Here is a 22176-nt window from a genome sequence, read left to right on the forward strand (position 1 = left end):
TATTAAAGCAATGTTTAAAGTGTGTAGACAGACAGGGGTTGTTGCTGCTGCTGCCCCCTGGTGTTGGAGCACTGATTATATCTCGTATATTCAAATGTATTCAAAGGGGGTTTGATTGATGATTGTTGAACATGTCATTCAAACACTATAGGCATTGCTCTGCAGCTAAAACCGCCGACACTCCCAAAGGAATTTGAATTTGTTGAGGTTTGGACACACTCTTGTGAAACCATTTCTCCTTGGACCTCGCTTAGGACCGTGAAACATGGATGCCTACAAGGAGAGAGACAGCCAGAAAACATGCATCCTGCAAACATTTGTAAAATATTAAATGGCAATATTGGATGGAGATCTGGAAATATTGTGAATGTTCTTCAGGTTTATCAAAAATGAAAGCAAAATGTATTATTCACATCAAAATGAAATCCAAACCCTTCGTTGAAAATCTTTATTCAAAAATGGTGTAACCAGGAGGACAGTTTGCATTTGGTGAACTTTGCAATAAGCCACATCTTGAGTTACAAAGTGCTCCATCGACATCTGTACAGTGAACATGGATTTGTATATAGGACAGATAAAAGACAAGAACTATGAAAAGTGCAGCATCATCACAAACCAAACTGTATCCGCTCTGAAAATAAAATAACCCAATAAAATAACCACTTAAATGAAAATGAATAGAGGCGTGTCAGCATGTCTCCAAAGCAGATGAGTTATCAACTTGCAGGCCAACAAACTGGATCCGTCATCATGAAGAGAAGGCTTTTATCTTTAGCATGGCTCAATGAGGGTATTGAACCAGCAACAATTATATTATCCATGTCTTTGGCCCCTGTGTCTAAAACGGATTCACAATGCTGCGGTTCTTTCACCCACATCCTGTAGAGGAGTAGAGTTGTCATGTTGCTATGGCTTGGATTCAGTCATAATTACATCATTTGTCAGATTTAGCCAATAAGCTTATTTAAGATAGGAAAAACTAAAAGCTTCTTACCAAAAGTACATCCTTGTGTTTCACAAAACCTTTGAAGTTCTAATACAACCTCAAGAATCAATGTACCACTTTTATATATTAAAAAGATTCTAGACAGCCCAATTTCCGTAAAGTGAAAGAACCATCCGTGCAATAATAATCAGAACTTGAAATGGAAAGCAAAGTGAATGAAATAGCTTCTGTGGGAGCTCTCTGTGGAGCTAAGTGAGCCATTTCACCTCTTTTATCTTTTCCGTTACAATCAGCCTCGTAACACAAAATAGTAATCATGAATATCTGTCGTAAAGGCGGATTTGTGCGAATGAAAAGAGAGGCAATCGTATACAGAGAGCAGAGCATTTAACAAAGTGAAAACCCTGACAGTCACTGCCTTTTTCATTTCATAGTAAAGCAGCTTTTTATGTGATCCTTTCTGCGTTCTGACTCCACAGATTCCAGATCCCTCGTGGATTCAGGATATACAACAACTCTCAGGTTTAACAATCCTTCATTTTCATAAACATTAAAAAAACAAATTCAGATCAAGCAAAAAAACGGAGCTGTGGTTGTCCAAAAACATTTAACATGACATCAGTGAGCCACACTTTTACACTGGGTTCCTTCATTACCATCAAACACACACTGTGGTTGATCTTGAGTTGATCTCACATATACAAAATACACAAATAGAGAACATGTGTATTAATCTTACTCTGTAAACAGAGCCCAACAAACATGATGTTCTCCTGTTTGAGTAAGGTTTGATAGAAACTAGTGTCAAGCTGTTTTAGGGAATTCCTAAGCCTTTAAAAATAATAGTTGACTACATATTTTTTGTTATGTTTTTGAAGATGAATATCTTCAGTAGGAACAAAGGGTCTTGGGGTACATTCCCTCAAACGGGTTGAAGAAGTCAGAGTATTAAGAGTCTGACCAACATCATTTTTTCTTTGTGGGCAATAAGAAATATTGGAATACCGCCATAACAAGTAAAAAAAGGCTTCTGGCAGATTATCTTTTTGTAAAATGCTATTGAGAATTCAACACTCACCAAATTGAAATTGGTTTAAGAGGTATGGCTGATTTCCAAAGAGTGTTTGAGTTTGGCTTGTTCACCCACGTGTGTGACTTTAGTATTTACTCGCAACGCCTCCAGCCACTTTTAGATTTTCCTCCTTAAAGTAACAAAAACCATTTACACTACATTAGATGTTACAGGGCCTCATGACAGTTACAGGGGCCTCATGACAGTTACAGGGCCTCATCATGACAGTTACAGGGCCTCATGACAGTTACAGGGCCTCATGAGAGTCACAGGGCCTCATGAGAGTCACAGGGCCTCATCATGAGAGTTACAGGGCCTCATGACAGTTACAGGGCCTCATCATGACAGTTACAGGGCCTCATGACAGTCACAGGGCCTCATGACAGTCACAGGGCCTCATGACAGTTACAGGGCCTCATGACAGTCACAGGGCCTCATGACAGTCACAGGGCCTCATGACAGTCACAGGGCCTCATGACAGTCACAGGGCCTCATGACAGTTACAGGGCCTCATGACAGTTACAGGGCCTCATGACAGTTACAGGGCCTCATGACAGTCACAGGGCCTCATGACAGTTACAGGGCCTCATGACAGTTACAGGGCCTCATGACAGTTACAGGGCCTCATGACAGTCACAGGGCCTCATGACAGTCACAGGGCCTCATGACAGTCACAGGGCCTCATCATGACAGTTACAGGGCCTCATGACAGTCACAGGGCCTCATGACAGTCACAGGGCCTCATGACAGTCACAGGGCCTCATGACAGTCACAGGGCCTCATGACAGTTACAGGGCCTCATGACAGTTACAGGGGCTCATCATGACAGTTACAGGGCCTCATGACAGTCACAGGGCCTCATGACAGTCACAGGGCCTCATGACAGTCACAGGGCCTCATGACAGTCACAGGGCCTCATGACAGTTACAGGGGCTCATCATGACAGTTACAGGGCCTCATGACAGTCACAGGGCCTCATGACAGTTACAGGGCCTCATCATGACAGTTACAGGGCCTCATGACAGTTACAGCACCGTAACTCGTCCTATCCGGTTCGGTCCGGTTTGAATGTGGTCACACTCAGGGTGAATAGAAAACACATGAATGCATGTAATAATAGTAAATCTCTCAATAACATTGGTTTAATAAACCATGGTATACTCTTCTAATATTTGTAGTACAGATATTCTTCTCACATCAAGTAAGATTTTTAAAAGTATACACATTTCCAAAATAGTATTTACCCTTTTCCCTGGCGAGCAACAAAGAAGAAAAACAAATACTTCAAAGATCAGACAGTCTCTCGCCATATAGGTAACCCTCATTAAACAAAAAATGCAGAAAGAAAAAAACTTAGATTGTTTTGACATGAGGACATAAAATGACAAGGTTGGATTCAGTTCACACGTTAGAAATAACAGAAAATATTTACAGCCATAATGTTTAGTCGACCACCCATTCAAATAAAAAACACAAACCAGGAGCACCCATGGCACTTCACAAATTCACTCCACTGATACAGCAGCAAGAAAAGGACACACCACTGTAGCACAATACACATTGAAATAGGCACAGTAGAGCGTTGGCAAATGGAGTGCACATTCAATGTTGTGGGTATGGCTGTCTGTCGGACATGGACGGACGTCTTCTTCACCATTTGAAACCACAGAAAAAGTTTCAGAGACAAAGACCCTTTCAATGGTTTGGGTTGAGCCATCTTCAAAGCAGCTCCTACAGTTCACCGGATATGTCCTTCAAATTGATTTTCAATGTCACAGTATAGAAAACAAGCGCTGCTCTTACATCACATTTGACGGAAGTCAGGGGTTGCTACACAGCGTGAATCAAACTCCTTGAAGTGTGAAGAAAACAATCCGAAACACTTCATTTCTTAAACAAGTCATTTGTGTGAAGGGCTGTGGACATAATGTCCCTGACACAGGAAATGTTTATGTAAGTCGGTTTCTCCCATATACTGTAACTTCATAAAAAACTGCAAATGTAAGACTGTGTGGAAGCTTTCATGTATCCCCCTTCATATAAGTGTGAATAATTAAGTATTCAAAACCAGGACGCAGCCCATATCTGTAGAGCTAGAGTTTCGTTTACCTATGAACAAATGTAACACTTCAATAACAATGCATACATTCATTAATAAAACAACATGTCATTATGTGTAGAATTCCAATTCAGAATCCTTATTTCAATGGACCTCTGTTCAGCATCACACCTTTAGGTCCTTAAACACATTGACTTCTCTGTCACTGACACACAAAATAAAACATCAGTAATGAACCAACTTTGCATTTAAAAAAACGCAAGGAAGTGTGACCGTGCAGTAGGATGTTTTAAATTGGTCCAGTATTAAGCGAGATGCTGCACTGTGATCCTATTGGTCCACTGAAAGCACTTGTTTGTGTAAGGTAGCGCTCTCTTTCTCTCTCTCTCTCTCTATACTAGACCAATTTCAGAAAGGTTTTTTTCCGCATCAGTCACTTGGACACTGAAGCATGAAAATAGGAAATAGGTGGAAAAATACCTAAGAGTGCCTTTAACTAATTAATGAGTGCAATGCACTACATAGAAAGCCTGAAAAACCAAAAAACTGAATGCTAAAAGAATCAGAAAACCATAAAAAAAAAAAGACAGGTTTGAATAACATTCATAACCGAACAACAAAAGTGTTGTTTTACAATAATTGGATGGACTGATTTATAGCAAGTTAGCAATGCTTCATAACATCTTTAATGAATGAAAGTGTGCATGTCAGGCATTAGGAACACAGTGCTGCCTTTGCCCTCCTGCAGGCCTCAGAACGTATATTGGCCCCCGGACACTGCGCTGTAGCTGCTCATAGACACTCAGGACGGCACGACAAAGGGGACATACGTCTCACAAAGTATTACAATGTAAAACTCATTTTATGTAATTTTTGCAAAGAGCAAGTGCACTCGGTGTTGCCAAAGGAAAGACCTTGAGAAATGATCTGCTACTCCTTTCCGAGAGGAATCCATTTAAACATAATTTTAGCGAACATACTCCACAGATTTCCATTATTGGTTACTGCACCTTCAGTCATTTGTGAATTCCTTCACAGCCACCATGTCTGACGGTAGGACTAACAAAAAGACAAGGATGAGGCGGTGGTTTTAAAACCCACATATACAGTGTATACACATACGGAACGGTCCCAGTCACCCCAGTAGGAAAGCTCCCCATCATCTTCTTGCCCATGACCTGTTGGAGCCAGTAGGTCGGAGCAGATACAAAAACAAAACGCTTTACATTAGAGACCAGCTCTCACAGACATTTTCCTTAGGAAAGTTAAGAAATAAGGAAAATAAAACTCAGTATCTCCTCCACATGTTCTAGTGCAGGTCCAGCCCTGACCAATCAGCAGTGACGCCTAGAGGACTCTTTTTACCTGATGTCTACAGACTCCTCCTGTACGATGACATCACTTGGGGGGGGAGGGCCAGATGGGGAAAGCGTGGGCCTCCGTGTTAAAGATATACTTGTCCAGATTGAGAAGCTCCATGTCGTCAGAGAAGAGCAGATAGAAGTACTTCAGGGTCTCGCCCAGGAAGAAGCTCTCCATCTTGTCTCGGGGCGCGGGGTTCTCGATGTCACGTACGTTGTTGATGGACGTGTAGCCACCACCGGGGACCTGGAGAGCAGGAAGTGATGGTTGAGGGAGATAATGCATACAAACTATTATATCGCAGTAAAAGGCTGTATCAAAAGAGATGATCACCAGAGCTGTGATGTAATTAAAAACAAATGCTTTTTTAAGTCTCCCATTTTTACCCCCTGTTGTGAATTCAATTGTGTAAATACAGTTAAAAAAAACATTACAAAACATGAACTTCCTTCTATTTGTTGCAAACAAAGTAAACAAGAGTTCTACACATCACAGAGCTTTAGCTGACTCACATATTCAATAACTGGTCTGTGGTCAGATGGTTTGTACCTTAGTGTGGTTGTTGAAGCTTTCCAGTATGTCCCATCCCCAGTCTCTGTACTTGGTGTCCTTGGTGAACCGGTACATGTAGAACAGACTCTCCACTGTTTCTGGTCTCAGCAGGTTGTGTCTGTCTGCAGGCTGGAGGATGAGGACAATGTGTTATGAATACACACCACTGTTTCCATTGTAACATATCATATACATTGTTATATATTTTAGCACAATGTGCAGATTTTTACTCTCATTTCAAATCTTTATAGAAGGGTTAGGAATGAACAAGGAGTGGATATATCTTTGTTACAGTAACATATGCTTTCTTGAGGGTAAAGACATTAGATTAGCCAGCACAAAGAATAAAACAAATAGAACAATTAAATAAAACATCCAGGGGCTAGATGTGATTTTACAAACTCCAAAACAGAAACTAGAAAGAGATTCCTTATCTTAGATTTTAGTAGAAACACTGTGGATTTGTCAACTGATGTTTCAAGTAATTAAAACTGAACACATAGAAAGACAATAAATAATGAATGAGCTTAAAAAAAAAGAATCCAAAGCAACCAATCAGACCGGCCCAGAGTCTCTGGAGAGACATCCATCTTCTTTTTAATGAATGAGGATTGTCCTTACTGTGCTTTTACTGAGGATTGAGCATCCTTATTTTTCTCTTATTTTGTTTTACCGTGACGTGAATAAAAAGTTCTATAATCAACTCTAAATGCTCTAAAAACATGTTCATTTGAATTCAAAATGAGTTTTCCCCCATGAATGGTCCTCTGTTTTGATGTCCCTGTGCTTCACCTTGACGAAGATATCCAGGCCATCGGAGGCCTGCAGGTTGAAGTGAGCGATCTCTGGACTCAGGCCCGTCTCCATCTGTTTGTACATCTGATGACACGTCTCCATCAGCTGCACAGCCAGGTCCATGTGGTCCCCCGGGAGCCCGTTGTGGGCCCCCAGTGCTAAGGTGCCTGGCAGGAAGCACACGAGGTGGTCCTGCAGTGACAAGATAAAGGGGTCCATCAGGAAGGGCCAGGATATTGAGGGATGGAATTGATTTATGTGGAGAGAAAGACTGCACATGAGTTTGTAGAGCTAAAGATTCGACTACAGAACAAAGGCTGATTGAACAAGGCGGTGAATGTCTGTGATGCGAGTTCATTGACTTTCGGCAGAGTGAGAATTACCCTATGATAATCCTTGTTGTTCCCGGTACATCCAGAAGGGTTAGGGTTACTGTAAGTTTAATTTTTAATTTTTGCCACAGTAGCTCACCTGGTCATTTTCTCTCTCTCTCATTTTCATGTCTATTAACCTCAAAGTCAAAGTCAACTTTATTGTCAATCTTTCAGTTTGTGTGTACAGAGAGATCAAAATACCGTTTCCCACGAGCCTGAATATAACCTGTCTATCTAATAAAAGAAAAGCCAAAAAAAGCACCCCAGAAACACCAACTAACTCAGCGATGAAGGCATTGGAAGACCAGCTTCTCCCATGTTTCACTGCAGTACATTGCTTAGCTTCCTTGCTGCTCCAAACTGTAGGTTTGTGGAAAAGTGTCTTAAAAGTCCTAACTGTCCCTTGAAGGGCTTGTATGTGTCGCAAACTGACCGAGAGTATCTTTACCATTTTAGGGTTGAAGCGGGTATGGGACAACTCTCCAACAAAAGTCAGTCTGCCGGACCCCGTCTGTCTCACAAGGTGTTTCTTCACTCCCTCCACGGCCTGAAGGTAGTCCTCCAGCAGGCTGGGAAATAAGACAACAACAGGAAATGTGAGAGATGTTCATTTTAGACAGTATTATATGAGACATGGTATTCAGTAAGTAGTCTTTTAGTTTGGGAGTTTTCAAAATATACTTAAGTTAGTATCTTAAAAAGAAGAATATATTGGAACATATATAACAATGCAGGAGAGAGAAAAGACTCTACATAACAAAAGCTCAAAGATCTGCAATGCAGCACATCCCGTCAGTATGCACAACATCAGTGTTTCCCACAGATCTGAAATATACTTGTGGCGGGGCGGGGGGAGGGGGCGGGACGTGCAACAGTATTATTTTTCTTTTTGTATTACTTTTAATATAGTATATTTTAATATTGTCTGCTTACCTGTATTATTGTGTTAGAAGCCTGTGGCCTAAGATTTTCAACGACATAATTACTAATTGTAGCTATGTTAGTTTGAGAATAAAGAACCTTGAACATTAACATGAACCTTTTTGTTGGTCGCTTGTTAGCAGACCCTTCCCGCGATAGGTACAGGAGGCGTAGAGCGAGGGATCATTGTCCACTAGTTAAACGATCGCAGATGGCGAATGGGTCGCGCAATATACTTTGGCGGCCGTTAATATACCTGGCCGGCCCGCCCAAGTAAAGTCTATGTGTGGGGAAACCCTGCAACATACAGTACATCCTAACTATTTACAGTACTCTGAATGTCAGGTTATGTTGATCTCTGTTATTCCGTCATAAAATGCAGTGTTTTCTCACAATCACACAACATGTTCTCAGAAATGTGAAAAAGATGCATTTACTCGTCTTCCATCTTGCCTCCCTGGATCCACTGTTTGAGCAGGTATTCATAGTAGCTGTCTGCCCTGGCCCCCAGAGTGAAGACCCCTTTGTGGGTGAACTGGCCGCTGTTGGTGTTGATGAACATGGGAACCAGGCCGTCGTGTTTGCCTGGCAGCTTGTGGACCAGCTTCATCACCTCATTCACAACCTCCTGCCAGAGTGAAAGACAAGACATAATGAGGGAACAGTCCTAATTTAACTAACTGCTGGAGTGTGAGCCAATGCATCTACAAATTACAGTTTCAAGCCATTTTTCATGGGGACATTTTAAGCAATTTCCCAATTCGAGAGCTGAATTCGACGAGGCTCATCAGAAGTGATGTTTCACATGGCTGGCTATGGTAATGCCAGAAAATACACAAATGAATATCAGATTGAGACTAAAATCTTCGGGGGTTAGCTCTGGTTTCTGAAATAACTCATGAACTCAAATGTTTGCAAGCTACACTTAATATCTTGACTGAAACCCTCTGTCAAATATCTTTATAAACTGCCCCAATCTTTGTTTCACTCAATCTCAAAAACTGTGAGCAAGGCCAAATCAAAGTTATGGACACAACTTGGTATTCTGACCTGGTACTGAGGGTCCTGTGTGAGGCGGCTCAGCTCTCTGAACTCCAGCTGAATGCTGGTGACCTCGGCCAGCGTGCTGTCTGACGTCCATCGGGGTGGGTGGGCTGTCCCCTTCCCGATGTTCACGTCTGAGAACGGGATCTTTGAGGGGGTTTTGAAGGCAGGCATCAATCTCGCCCCGATGTCTTTCTTTAAAATGGAGAGAAGAAACAGAAATAGATTAGAAATGACATTGTCTGTAGAGTAACTGAGTTAACCACCTTTATTTTGAAAATGCTAAAGCTTTACACAACATTCACACATCAGTAAATCTGACGTCTTCTTGAATTGCAACTGAATTGAAGGGGAGGAGGCGTAGTGAACCTACAGAGCAGTTTCAACGACGCTACGTGGGCAGCATTTTAATGAGTTTGAAACAAATGTCTTATAAAACAGCCCCAGACTACTGTTCAAAAACCACTAGACAACAGAAGGTGACTGTGTGGATGGACTCACAGCTTTGTCGAGGAAGAGCTGGTCTCCTGTCAGATTGTAGGTGCTCAGCAGGCCCCCGAGGACCCGGATGGTCGTCTCAAAAAGATTCACGTCCACGTTCTTGTCGAAGGAGAGCTCTTTCTCTACCCAGTCCCTCGCTTCTGCAAACTCTATGTGGAGTGAGTCAGAGTACAAGAGTGGGAATCACAGAGAGAGGAAAACAACGATTACATTGGTCATCAAGTTAACACGGAGGATCAAAGATGTTCTACGAAAAGATGTGCCAAAAGTGAGGTTCTCTAACAACACCAGCAAAAGCCTCCAAGCTAGGATTTGTCAGATACTTAAATACTTACGTTTAAATCCTTTAACATTGTCAGACTCATTTGGGATATCAACGAAAAAAGGTTAAAAACGATGGTGCCTACTTTACCCACAATGCAACGTGTCTGCTAATGTGACTTTGAGCAGCTAGCCTCAAGCAGACATTATGAGCAGGCTTTTGAGTTCTGGTAAGATCTGTTCCTTTTCAACAAGACACCCCCATATTGGTTTACTTTAAAACTTGTCTTCAGCTTCACTTCAAAAGAGTTCACACATCTCCCTGTGAAGACTCAACACTTTAACGTTTCATTTAAGTAGTACTCGCTAACATCTAAAAGAAATACTTTGATGTGTAAAGTCCTTTTTACAGGACCAAATGCAAAGCTACAAACAAATGAGAATGCTCTATATCAGTTATTCTCAAATGGGGGTACGCAGACCCCTGGGGGTACTGCAGGGGGTACGAGAGATTTCAACAAAAAAAAGGTTAATTAAAAAAATACCATGCATGATTAAAAAAAGAATCGTAGTACAATAAGTTAAATAGAAAACACAATTGTATATAAAATATTCCGAGAACCATCAAGGGGGTCCTCATATAAACATGTCAAATGTGTGTATTGTATTTTATAGTTTTTCACAATATATCATTTTGTTCATTGGTTTGTTAAACATTTTACTTTAATTGAAAAACTCCTTGGAAAAATCTATGCTATTTTTTTTCATGCATGAAGATTGAAAATATCCTTAGTTTGTTGTAATGCACGAAAGAGTTCATAAATCACACACTGAGGGAACATCACTATATTGTAATTATTTATATTGGCTTTTTCGATCAAAAATGTTCGGGTCGGTCAGGGGGTACTTGGCTGAGAAAAAGTTTCAAAGGGGATACATTGCTGAAAAAAGTTTGAGAAGCACTACTCTATATCATATCTCCACATCAGCATCCTACTTTGAATTGTATTGAAACATTTGGAATGAGAGCCAGCCCTGAGGCAGAGGGAAGAACTGACATACAGTACCTTCTCTGAGGCCCAGAATCCACATGGTGTCCAAAGAATCGATGATTGTCAAACCCAGTCCGAACCACTCCCCAAAAGTCCTGGAGATGGGCTTGAGCTCATCGTGACCCCAGGCGTAGTCCTTGTAGCCTTTCCAAGCGTGCCTGAAGGCATCACGTACTGCCTCCAGTCTGGCCTCAGTTCTGCCTGAAAATACAAACAAAAAGGTCCAAATAAGAATGAATAAGAAATGAAAGTGTCATTTTTAAAGTATGTGTTATCTCTCTCAACAGAGCCATTCTCATGATCTGATTATCTTCACTGGAAGGAATATTGTGTGCATTGATGCTGAGCAAAGCAACTTGATAGAAATCATTAAACTTTTAAAAGGTGCTGGGCTTTAAAACAGCATATAATAGTAGAGCAGGACGAAAGGTCGAAGAATCTGCTTGAGGGGAAAGGGTCTCGGTGGACCTAAAGTGCAAGAAAGGTTTTATTTATTTTCACCACCTTCCTTGTCTGGTGAAAATCTCTCGACTGTCTGTCAGAGAATATTGGAATATTTGTCGTTATTTTCTGACATGTTATAGACTAGAGTCAGAACAGAAAGCAATATCAACCTGTCCTGGACATATGAATATAAACAGATTATTCTGAAAGGGAAGTGAATATCTAATATACCTTAGCTGATGTCACTCAAAGACGAGCAGACCATTTGTAGTGTTTGAGCAGACTCTATTTGTAGTGTTTGAGCAGACTCTATTTGTAGTGTTTGAGCAGACTCTATTTGTAGTGTTTGAGCAGACTCTATTTGTAGTGTTTGAGCAGACTCTATTTGTAGTGTTTGAGCAGACTCTATTTGTAGTGTTTGAGCAGACTCTATTTGTAGTGTTTGAGCAGACTCTATTTGTAATGTTTGAGAAGACTATTTGTAGTGTTTGAGCAGACTCTATTTGTAGTGTTTGAGCAGACTCTATTTGTAGTGTTTGAGCAGACTCTATTTGTAGTGTTTGAGCAGACTCTATTTGTAATGTTTGAGCAGACTCTATTTGTAGTGTTTGAGCAGACTCTATTTGTAGTGTTTGAGCAGACTCTATTTGTAGTGTTTGAGCAGACTCTATTTGTAGTGTTTGAGCAGACTCTATTTGTAGTGTTTGAGCAGACTCTATTTGTAGTGTTTGAGCAGACTCTATTTGTAATGTTTGAGAAGACTATTTGTAGTGTTTGAGCAGACTCTATTTGTAGTGTTTGAGCAGACTCTATTTGTAGTGTTTGAGCAGACTCTATTTGTAGTGTTTGAGCAGACTCTATTTGTAGTGTTTGAGCAGACTCTATTTGTAGTGTTTGAGCAGACTCTATTTGTAGTGTTTGAGCAGACTCTATTTGTAGTGTTTGAGCAGACTCTATTTGTAGTGTTTGAGCAGACTCTATTTGTAGTGTTTGAGCAGACTCCATTTGTAGTGTTTGAGCAGACTCTATTTGTAGTGTTTGAGCAGACTCTATTTGTAGTGTTTGAGCAGACTCTATTTGTAGTGTTTGAGCAGACTCTATTTGTAGTGTTTGAGCAGACTCTATTTGTAGTGTTTGAGCAGACTCTATTTGTAGTGTTTGAGCAGACTCTATTTGTAGTGTTTGAGCAGACTCTATTTGTAATGTTTGAGAAGACTATTTGTAGTGTTTGAGCAGACTCTATTTGTAGTGTTTGAGCAGACTCCATTTGTAGTGTTTGAGCATACTCTATTTGTAGTGTTTGAGCAGACTCTATTTGTAGTGTTTGAGCAGACTCTATTTGTAGTGTTTGAGCAGACTCTATTTGTAGTGTTTGAGCAGACTCTATTTGTAGTGTTTGAGCAGACTCTATTTGTAGTGTTTGAGCAGACTCTATTTGTAGTGTTTGAGCAGACTCTATTTGTAGTGTTTGAGCAGACTCTATTTGTAGTGTTTGAGCAGACTCTATTTGTAGTGTTTGAGCAGACTCTATTTGTAATGTTTGAGAAGACTATTTGTAGTGTTTGAGCAGACTCTATTTGTAGTGTTTGAGCAGACTCTATTTGTAGTGTTTGAGCAGACTCTATTTGTAGTGTTTGAGCAGACTCTATTTGTAGTGTTTGAGCAGACTCTATTTGTAGTGTTTGAGCAGACTCTATTTGTAGTGTTTGAGCAGACTCCATTTGTAGTGTTTGAGCAGACTATTTGTAGTGTTTGAGCAGACTCTATTTGTAGTGTTTGAGCAGACTCTATTTGTAGTGTTTGAGCAGACTCTATTTGTAGTGTTTGAGCAGACTCTATTTGTAGTGTTTGAGCAGACTCTATTTGTAGTGTTTGAGCAGACTCTATTTGTAGTGTTTGAGCAGACTCTATTTGTAGTGTTTGAGCAGACTCTATTTGTAGTGTTTGAGCAGACTCTATTTGTAATGTTTGAGAAGACTATTTGTAGTGTTTGAGCAGACTCTATTTGTAGTGTTTGAGCAGACTCTATTTGTAGTGTTTGAGCAGACTCTATTTGTAGTGTTTGAGCAGACTCTATTTGTAGTGTTTGAGCAGACTCTATTTGTAGTGTTTGAGCAGACTCTATTTGTAGTGTTTGAGCAGACTCTATTTGTAGTGTTTGAGCAGACTCTATTTGTAGTGTTTGAGCAGACTCTATTTGTAGTGTTTGAGCAGACTCTATTTGTAGTGTTTGAGCAGACTCTATTTGTAGTGTTTGAGCAGACTCTATTTGTAGTGTTTGAGCAGACTCTATTTGTAGTGTTTGAGCAGACTCTATTTGTAGTGTTTGAGCAGACTCTATTTGTAGTGTTTGAGCAGACTCTATTTGTAGTGTTTGAACAGACTCTTTGTAGTGTTTGAACAGACTCTATTTGTAGTGTTTGAGCAGACTCTATTTGTAGTGTTTGAGAAGACTCTATTTGTAGTGTTTGAGCAGACTCTATTTGTAATGTTTGAGAAGACTATTTGTAATGTTTGAGCAGACTCTATTTGTAGTGTTTGAGCAGACCATTTGTAGTGTTTGAGCAGACTCTATTTGTAGTGTTTGAGCAGACCATTTGTAGTGTTTGAGCAGACTCTATTTGTAGTGTTTAAGCAGACTGGTGATTAGCTGTCTGGCACCCAAACAACTAAAGGCTGCACTGATAGACTTAGTTAGATAAAGAGCTTAGTTAGTTAGTTAGTTAGAATTCCCAAAATGTGCACTGACCATCCAATGGGAGAGGGTCTGCAGAGACGGCTGGGGCAGGGGGTGCTGCAGTTTCTTTCCCATTTGCCGAGGGCGGGGGCTCTGTGGCTTGGTCTGCTTGAATCATTGCTCCTCTCCAGCTGCAAGACGAAAGAAAAAACACTTAATTAGAATTTGAAAATACACAACAGGAACAAATCTGCCACTTCCTTACAGAGCCCCTCCTCCAACACACAGGAACGCGCACATGACCAATGAGGGCACGAGATAAGTTTGTGCACAGATGGAAGGCTGACAGGCAGGTAGGCCATCCAGTTACTTTAGCCGGGCCGGCTCAGATGATTGGTCGTGCTTTTTACAGTACTACGGCTTCCACAGATGACGTTTTTTAATGTATTTTTTGTCAAAGTTCTTAAGATATTCATTGCTATCGGGATGTTAAGAGCATTCCATGGAATATGACAAAAAGTGTATCTCGAGCCGGTTTCTCAAACTTACATACCACACCTTTAATTAAGCCTGTCTCCTTTAACTGCTTCTCTCATGCACTGCAATCAGGAAATATGAGGAGCAACATCATGTCTGAACAGTTGCAAACCTTCTGTTGGGGACGAACAACAAACCTGACAATCTTCTTCTCTTTGTCCTCCTCTCCTCCTTCTCCTTCTTCTTCTTCTTTAACCACCTCCTGCACTTGCTTTTTCTCAACGAATGTGTCTGAAATGTTTCCATCTTTACGCATGCCTGGTGGACCTCTTTTGTTTGGGAAGGACTTATTTTGAGCACAAATAAGCAAGTATATGGTCAACATAAAGCAAGGTATTATTGGTAATTGTACAAGTCAGAACTAGATTAAAGAAAATACATCAAGTATGAAGTACAGCTGTTTCAATTAGTTTTGTAAGCATGTTTTAGACATTAGCATGTTCACTGATTGATGTAAAATAAAAAGACAAATAGAAAAATAAACTCTTACCTTAATGGGAGGTTTAGGAAAGATAGGTATGTTTGGTACTTTGGGCTCCACCACAGCAGGATCTGGATCCACAGCTGGCCCTGCTGCAGGAGGCGGGACTTTAGCTGCAGGTAGATCCAATACAGACTGCACATCTGGAAGATCATCCTTCAACTCTCTGTCGTTTAGATCCAGCCACTCGTCCCTGTCAGAGAAAGCTGAAGAGGCGAAATGAACAAGGGAAAGAACACGGTCAAACTCATCCCGTTTGTTATTTTGTTTTTCATTAAAGTTGATCCATTTGAGTCGATCTCAAATATGATCTTGTTTCTTTCCACCAAGCCAAGTCATCAGCTGCAACAAGTCATGCAGCACTACCTCAGTGTTCCCACAGCGTGGTGTGTGTGTGTGTGTGTGTGTGTGTGTGTGTGTGTGTGTGTGTGTGTGTCTGCCTGGATCTGTGTCATCTGTCCATCCGCAGCAGCTCGGCTAAATGTGATGTGATCCCAGGTCAGATTCAATAATCAATCACAAACACAATGGAGCTATTTTTAGATATGGATCAATGTGGTCATGTGAAGGGAGGCAGATCGCGAGTGAACAACTAAAGAGGATTCTACCAGAGACTTGATGTTTAAATGTCATGATGATTTAATTGCTTTAATTACTTCCCCTGAAGGTGGTTTGGACGAAAAAACAAAAGGCTTATGTTCTTCACTTATGTTCAATGTCTCTGGTTCTCTTCAAAGCATGTCTACCTTCTTCTTTACATGCTATGAAAGATTCGCAACAGAAGGGTGTGTGAGTTTAGTGTTGTGCAGCCAGGCATAGTTTACTTTTCCACTCCGGTGGGATGCTTGGATAGGAGAGCAGTCCAAATATGAGTATCAGAGCCAGCAGCAACAGGATGAGGCTCCGCTGCAGCCGAGACAGCTGCTTCCATTTCTGTAGGCAGAACAAAAACAAAGATAGCAACACTGACACGTGTCAAACAGCTCTGAATTCAAACTGCAAGCATCTGTCAGAAGATTATAGCATCCTCCCCCTCTTCAATAGCTTAAAAATCTGTATATAATTCCTGGAAGAGAAAAGCATGATGGCTTCTTCTGGTCAGGTTTACCCTGTAAGAACTCAACATCTCTCTCCTTCCTGTCATGCATGAAGCCGAGTGACGGATCGCAAATAAAATGTAGGTATCGAGCAGCAGAGTGGAGGGAGGGACAGTCGGGGTCTCTCGGGGGGGGGAAGCTAACAGGCAGGTACGCTGGGTTACTCGCGCCTAATTAACACCTGTGCAATACCATGAAACTATTGAGCCAGCGTCTGTGAGCCGAACACACAGCAGACTTCATCTCAGGGGACGTTCACTCTGACTTCGCTAAAGCTCATTCATCACAACAGCATCAACGCAGTCAGTCCAGAGCAATGGTGCATTTAAAAAAACAAACACATATCAGGGAGACATGATTGGTATTCTGCATCAACACCACCCGTCTGTTCACCTAAATGCCAACTGCCTATGGGAACAGTGAAGTAGGTTTTATGTTGACAGCAGTTGCAATCGTGATGATTCCGATATTGCAGCTACGATATCATCATTCTCTTTGAAAATGTTGAAGATGTGAACAGTGGTAAAGCAGGTGGAGAAGAGCGCTTTTTTTCTGCCGAGGACACAGAGCCAACGAGCCACTCTACGGAACATGATTTGCAGAGAATGGTTTTCTGAGGAGCCATAAACCGTGATCAAATGTGACGCTCCGCAGGTACAAGGGACCGCTGAGCCGCTCCACGTCTCTGCTATAAAGCTGCTTCTATAGAGGATCTGTTTGTTGATATACTGCTGAAATAAAAATGTTACACATGAGGCGATGAGTAAAGCTCTTCCTTTTCATTTCAGAGGACTACATGAATTCCCTTTATGAGAGCTGACCGTGCAGTTTAGCTGATTGGTGATTAAAAAAAAGTATGTCTGCCTATGATTTGGATATCTGCCAAATGGAAATAATATTTGTTAATACCATCAATCAATCAATCAATGTTTATTTATATATCGCCCACGAATGTTACATTTGTCTCAGTGGACTTCACAGTTTGTGCAGAATATCAGTATGAGAATACGACACCCTCTGTCCTTAGACCCACACACTCAAGGAAACACTTCCGGAGAAACCACCAGTTTAAAGGGGAACATGGGAGAAACCTCAGGGAGAGCAACAGAGGAGGGATCCCTCTCCCAGGACGGACAGACGTGCAATAGATGCCGAGTGTAAATTGAAGAGATTATACATTTTACAGCGTAGGTAGACCAAATGTTTGGAAAGACCAAATGTTTGGAAATGCATGTGTCTATAATAAGAAGATGAATCCACGAGGATGTCAGCAATCCTGTGGGAGCCATCAGGGAAGTATTATGATGAGAGTCCACAGTTACCACAGTTATATATTTACATATATGTTATAATCCTCTTTCATTTGTTCTGTGGAAGCCCAATAACCTGTTTTGCTGGTCTTCAGGTTACACTAATGTCCTTTGTCTCAGCATCAACAGATTATAACTTCCCATAAAATGCAGTCGTTTTGTTAGTGATGTGTGATGTATGTTTAAAAGACCGATAAGGGCCGTAATCACTGGATCAGAAGAAGAAGAAAAGGTAGCATTTGATCCGATCCCAGCCTTAACTATCTCTTCAAGGGGAACTCAAATGCTTATTTTCGGGTTCATATTTGTATTTAGTGCCTCTCCTGTGACATCTCTCCATGCTTTAATGTTCAAAAAGCTCTTTTCTCACACTGCCTGTGCTGCAGCACCTCTTTTCACCCCCTGTCTGAAACCAGAGCCCAGTCCGCTCTGATTTGTTAGCTGGCTCTGTTGTGATTGGTCAACTTCTTAGAGATGCCCCGCCCCTTAGCCTATCACAAACAATGTGTTGGAGTGCTGGCCATAAGAGAGCAAGTGTTACATGGGGAAGTCACTGTGTTACTGAAGCAAACAAAGGAATTCAATGGAATGAATTCACAGTTAACGCATGACTGACTGCATCCACTCAAATATATTATTAAGAGCCTAGTTGTTTGAGAAAGCAGAAAAGACAATCAAGGCGGATATTCAAGATTGCTGTATAGGATATGAAAGAATGTAAAGGATCGATTCCTACATTTCATTGCATTTGCTCCCCAGAATGGACCATCCAGGCTACTGTCCTCTGATACCATCAGTGTGTGTGTGTGGTGCGTTAGGTGTGTGTGATGCAGGTGTCAGGTGACGTAAAGGACAGTACATCACATGGCTGGTGTACGTCTCCCTTAACAGTTATAGATGTGCAAATAACAAGCAATGACAGTGAATAAACACACTTCTAATCATTGCAGTTAAAGCCTTTTCATCTAAGTCCATTGAAGTGACTAAACTGTGTAACAGACATAATCAGTAAGTAAGTAATCAGTAAACATCTCACGTCTTCTCATTACCAGTAAGGTTGTAAGACCGGTTTGTAAAAGAACAAAAGCAGAACAGACTTTAAGAAGGCAGAAACCCCTCGAGAACGCAAACAAAGTACAAGAGAGGAATAATATGTGCAACACAATATACCTCTCAAACCTGAGAGCTCAAACCAACAAAAGAAAGGAGGGAGGCTTATAGAGAGAGGGCATTAAGAGAAGTGAGAGGTTTAAGACATTTGGAAGTAATAAAAAAACAAGATAAAAGGAAATGTGCGGGAGACGGCAGAGAGAAGGTGGGATTAGCAGGGTTTTTATTATCTCACTGTAGAGATCAGAGACTTGTGCTTAGGGGGGATTTGATCTGAAGAGAAAGAGAAATGCAGGCTGCTCCACAACAAAGGAAGCATGCAAAAGAAAAGACTAAAAGATAGGAATTGATTGATGACATTTCACAAAGACGGAGATCAGGGTGGTCCTTAGTGCCATGTACATTTTCAAATTCATTTATTTTAAGCTCCAACCGCCGGAATTTGTTATGATAGTCAAGAAAACTCTCCTGGTGAATTGTATTCAAATTCCAACAACATTTACCCCTCCCTCATCAACCTTGAAGTTTAGCCTCACGTAGGGTGGTCCTTGAAATTGAAAGTGGGAAAGTCTAAGCTCCAACCCCCAGAATTCATTATATTAGTCAAGAGAACTCTCCTGGTGAATTTTATTCAAATTCCAACAACATTTACCCCAGGGTTCATACACTTTTTCACCAATGACTTCTCCATGACCTTTACCTAATTTTCCATGACCAAAGAAATTACTTTCTCAGCGGTACCACTGAAAATGGTTTATTTTAACATGGAACAAGAAAATAAGGTCTGCATATGAAACATGTTGAGCCTATCTAAAACAAGTCAAATAGGCTTACTAGCTTCTACACGCTAAAGCAACTCAAATCTCTCACCAGCAAAATACCTCGTCGGTTAAATGCTATTTTACATTTCATTATTATATGATACAGTATTTATTATCATTATAGTATTTCTATTTTGGCGATTAGATACAAATATATTTGATGCAACTTTAGTTACATTTCCATGACTTTTCCAAAACTTTGGGAAAAATATTGTTTTCCATAACTTTTCCAGGGCCTGGAATTTGCATTTTGAATTTCCATGACTTTTCCAGGTTTTTAATGACCGTAAGAACCCTGTTACCCCTCCTTCATCGACCTGTGCATCGAGCAGGACTACTACAACATGGCATTACGTGCTACATTAATATGGAGAGCCTTCTCAGGTATTTCATTCTCCAGAATTGTAAAAACACATAATCCCATCTGGTTCTTTTATAACAATAAATATGGACCAGTGCAATATCCAAATCATTCAAAGTAATTGCAAATAGTTATTAACAACTCTTGAGCTTTTTTTCTATTCATAACTGGTGGCTTCACTCTGCAAATCTCTAAACGTTAATGCAGAGAGGATCACCTTTCATTTAAAAAGGGGTTCACTTATTAGCTGATGTCGGTGGAGAACGTTATCTAACACTCCTGTGGGCGTTTAGTTGAGATCATGTCAGAGCACATGACTCACATCCTTTCCATACAAACCATTCAGAGAATCTCTATGGATTGGAAGCGTATGCTTTTGTTATGTATTCATGTATGTACTCTCATGTATCACCAAATTTTCTGTGAATGAAGATGTTATTCTACGACTGCCAACAAACCATCATTATGTTGTATGGCAGGGATGTGTATGGACCTAAAAAGGGGTGTATTGTATTGATTGATTGAACACACTAATGATGTTTAATAAACAGCTAACATGCAAAGACTTTATTTTTTGAGCCCTCAAGTATTTGAATGCATATGGTGCCGTGTTCTTATACTATGACAGCTCACATCATGATTATAATGATGCAATGACCTAACCCTTTTTTTGCACATTCTTACTTAACTTCTTATGTTTATATACATATTTGTATTCTCTGTAATTTATCCATTTTTTTTAAATTCTAAAATGGAGCAATTGTCAGAATACCTTATTTCCTTCAGGATAACAAAGTACTCTGATTCTAATGTATCTCTTTATAGTTATATGCATCCTATTAAAATATGATTGCAAATACTAAGCCCAACCGAAGCAGATTACAGCCTTGTTCAAATTAAAACACCTTGTGACAGCAGCCAAGTTTAGATTTAGTTTAACATAAGTTTTAAGATCATTATGTTCCATACTGATGCTGGTTAAACTCCGTCTAGAGCCCTGATCTGCACACTTCACTTCAGGCCCACTCACCCTCCAGCAGGACTGTCTCCGGTGTTTTCCGTTGTTGTACGAGTGACTGTGAGCATCATTGACGGTCAGAGAGATGAAGTCCTTTCTGGAAGGCGGATACATCCTCTGGTCGTGGCAGACAGACGAAGCTCATAGAAGCTGCATTCAGAAAAGTCAAAAACATATTACAAATCTGAAAGTAAAGTAAATCTGATAATTGTGCTGAAATCAAATAACTGAATTTACGATCAATCCATGATCCTGATGATATTTTAAACGATATTTGACTATGACTAGTGTAGTATGGTGTGGTGTTTGCTCGTCCTTTTTTAAATTGTCAAGTTAATTTTCAGCTGCCACAATGTAAACGTGCACCTGAATGAATAGTTAAAACATTCCAGTCGGCTTGATTTGAGTTGTTTAGCTAAGAGAAATAGCTTAGCTGAATTGACTAACTTAACTTTCTTCCACTCAGGTTGATTGTTGAATGTGCATTTGGCTTTTTGTAATGTAACACACATGCATACTGCTGTTGATTTGTTTCAGTTATGCATAGCAAATTTTCCATTGTTTCTTTATATTATATTGCTCACATCACAATGTTGAACATAACATTGTGATTATTATCATAAACTTCAGTACCATGGCAGCTGAGGTTCTTTAGTAAGGTTTTGGGAAAGGGAGTACTTAGAAAACACTTAACGCTTATATCGATTGTTACCGCTTTATCACAGACTAAAATAGGATGGAGCTTCAAAGGAAAGCCTAATGGAATATCATTTTGACAATTAAATACCATGGGCTTTTCTTGCAGCTAGTAAGTTCACTTAAAGCACACAGTGACGTTTCAACTATCATAACCGTGAGAATGCACTCAAAAATGCAAAGTAAGTTATACAAAAACAAATAAATAGCTACATAGCAGCCCGTTGCTGTCAGTAACAGCTAATTATATTTCCATATTTTTTTCATTTGAAACCTCGGCTACAACTTTCGACACATCACTGACGTGCTGTTTAAACACATCGATACACAATATAAATATTGCAACATAAGCTGCCTCCCCCTCACCTTTGAGTCAGGTTGGTAGCCTCACAGCGACACCTGAAAGCTAAGCAGCTGTTAGCTACCTCCGAGAGGCTAGCTTGCTTCTTCGGCTTGTTCCTGAATGAAAAGTGACGCTGTTCGGCAGAAGGAATATTAAACATGCAAAACAGCAGTCCGTCCGACTGTCACACACGACGACAGGCAGCTACATGAAATGTCAAACGACAGAAACTGAGGGAAACATGGCTAAATTTAGCAAGGGAACAACCACTGACAGATGCGGAAAAGTGAAGAGCTCGAGCGATGATGCTGCGCGTCAAGTGACGTATGCACGTAATGTGAC

General features: G+C 40.5%; 1 protein-coding gene across 1 annotated transcript; it reads right to left on the minus strand.

Annotated features, from left to right (window-relative positions):
- Positions 1 to 433: 433 nt before the first annotated feature.
- On the minus strand, positions 434 to 22159 carry man1b1a (mannosidase, alpha, class 1B, member 1a). Its single transcript, XM_079659429.1, has 15 exons — positions 21858 to 22159; positions 20808 to 20945; positions 15903 to 16011; positions 15088 to 15284; positions 14735 to 14883; positions 14133 to 14251; positions 10955 to 11140; positions 9627 to 9775; positions 9132 to 9320; positions 8519 to 8709; positions 7609 to 7729; positions 6784 to 6978; positions 5989 to 6120; positions 2414 to 5685; positions 434 to 2194 (listed from the first exon to the last, which is right to left on the minus strand). Exons 2-14 carry the CDS (start codon positions 20907 to 20909, stop codon positions 5476 to 5478), a joined length of 2049 nt encoding a protein of 682 aa, XP_079515555.1. The 5' UTR covers positions 20910 to 20945; positions 21858 to 22159; the 3' UTR covers positions 434 to 2194; positions 2414 to 5475.
- Between the last annotated feature and the right edge of the window lie 17 nt (positions 22160 to 22176).

The sequence above is a fragment of the Notothenia rossii genome (assembly GCF_949606895.1).
Source record: "Notothenia rossii genome assembly, chromosome: 11".
Taxonomy (NCBI): domain Eukaryota; kingdom Metazoa; phylum Chordata; class Actinopteri; order Perciformes; family Nototheniidae; genus Notothenia; species Notothenia rossii.

Excerpts from the sequence above, each read along its gene's own strand:
- man1b1a (XM_079659429.1), bottom strand. The coding sequence starts at position 20,909 with ATGTATCCGCCTTCCAGAAAGGACTTCATCTCTCTGACCGTCAATGAT. Across the intron at positions 11,141-14,132 it reads AGACCCTCTCCCATTGGATG|GCAGAACTGAGGCCAGACTG; the intron begins GTCAGTGCACAT and ends TTGTATTTTCAG. Across the intron at positions 9,321-9,626 it reads AGCTCTTCCTCGACAAAGCT|AAAGACATCGGGGCGAGATT; the intron begins GTGAGTCCATCC and ends TCCATTTTAAAG.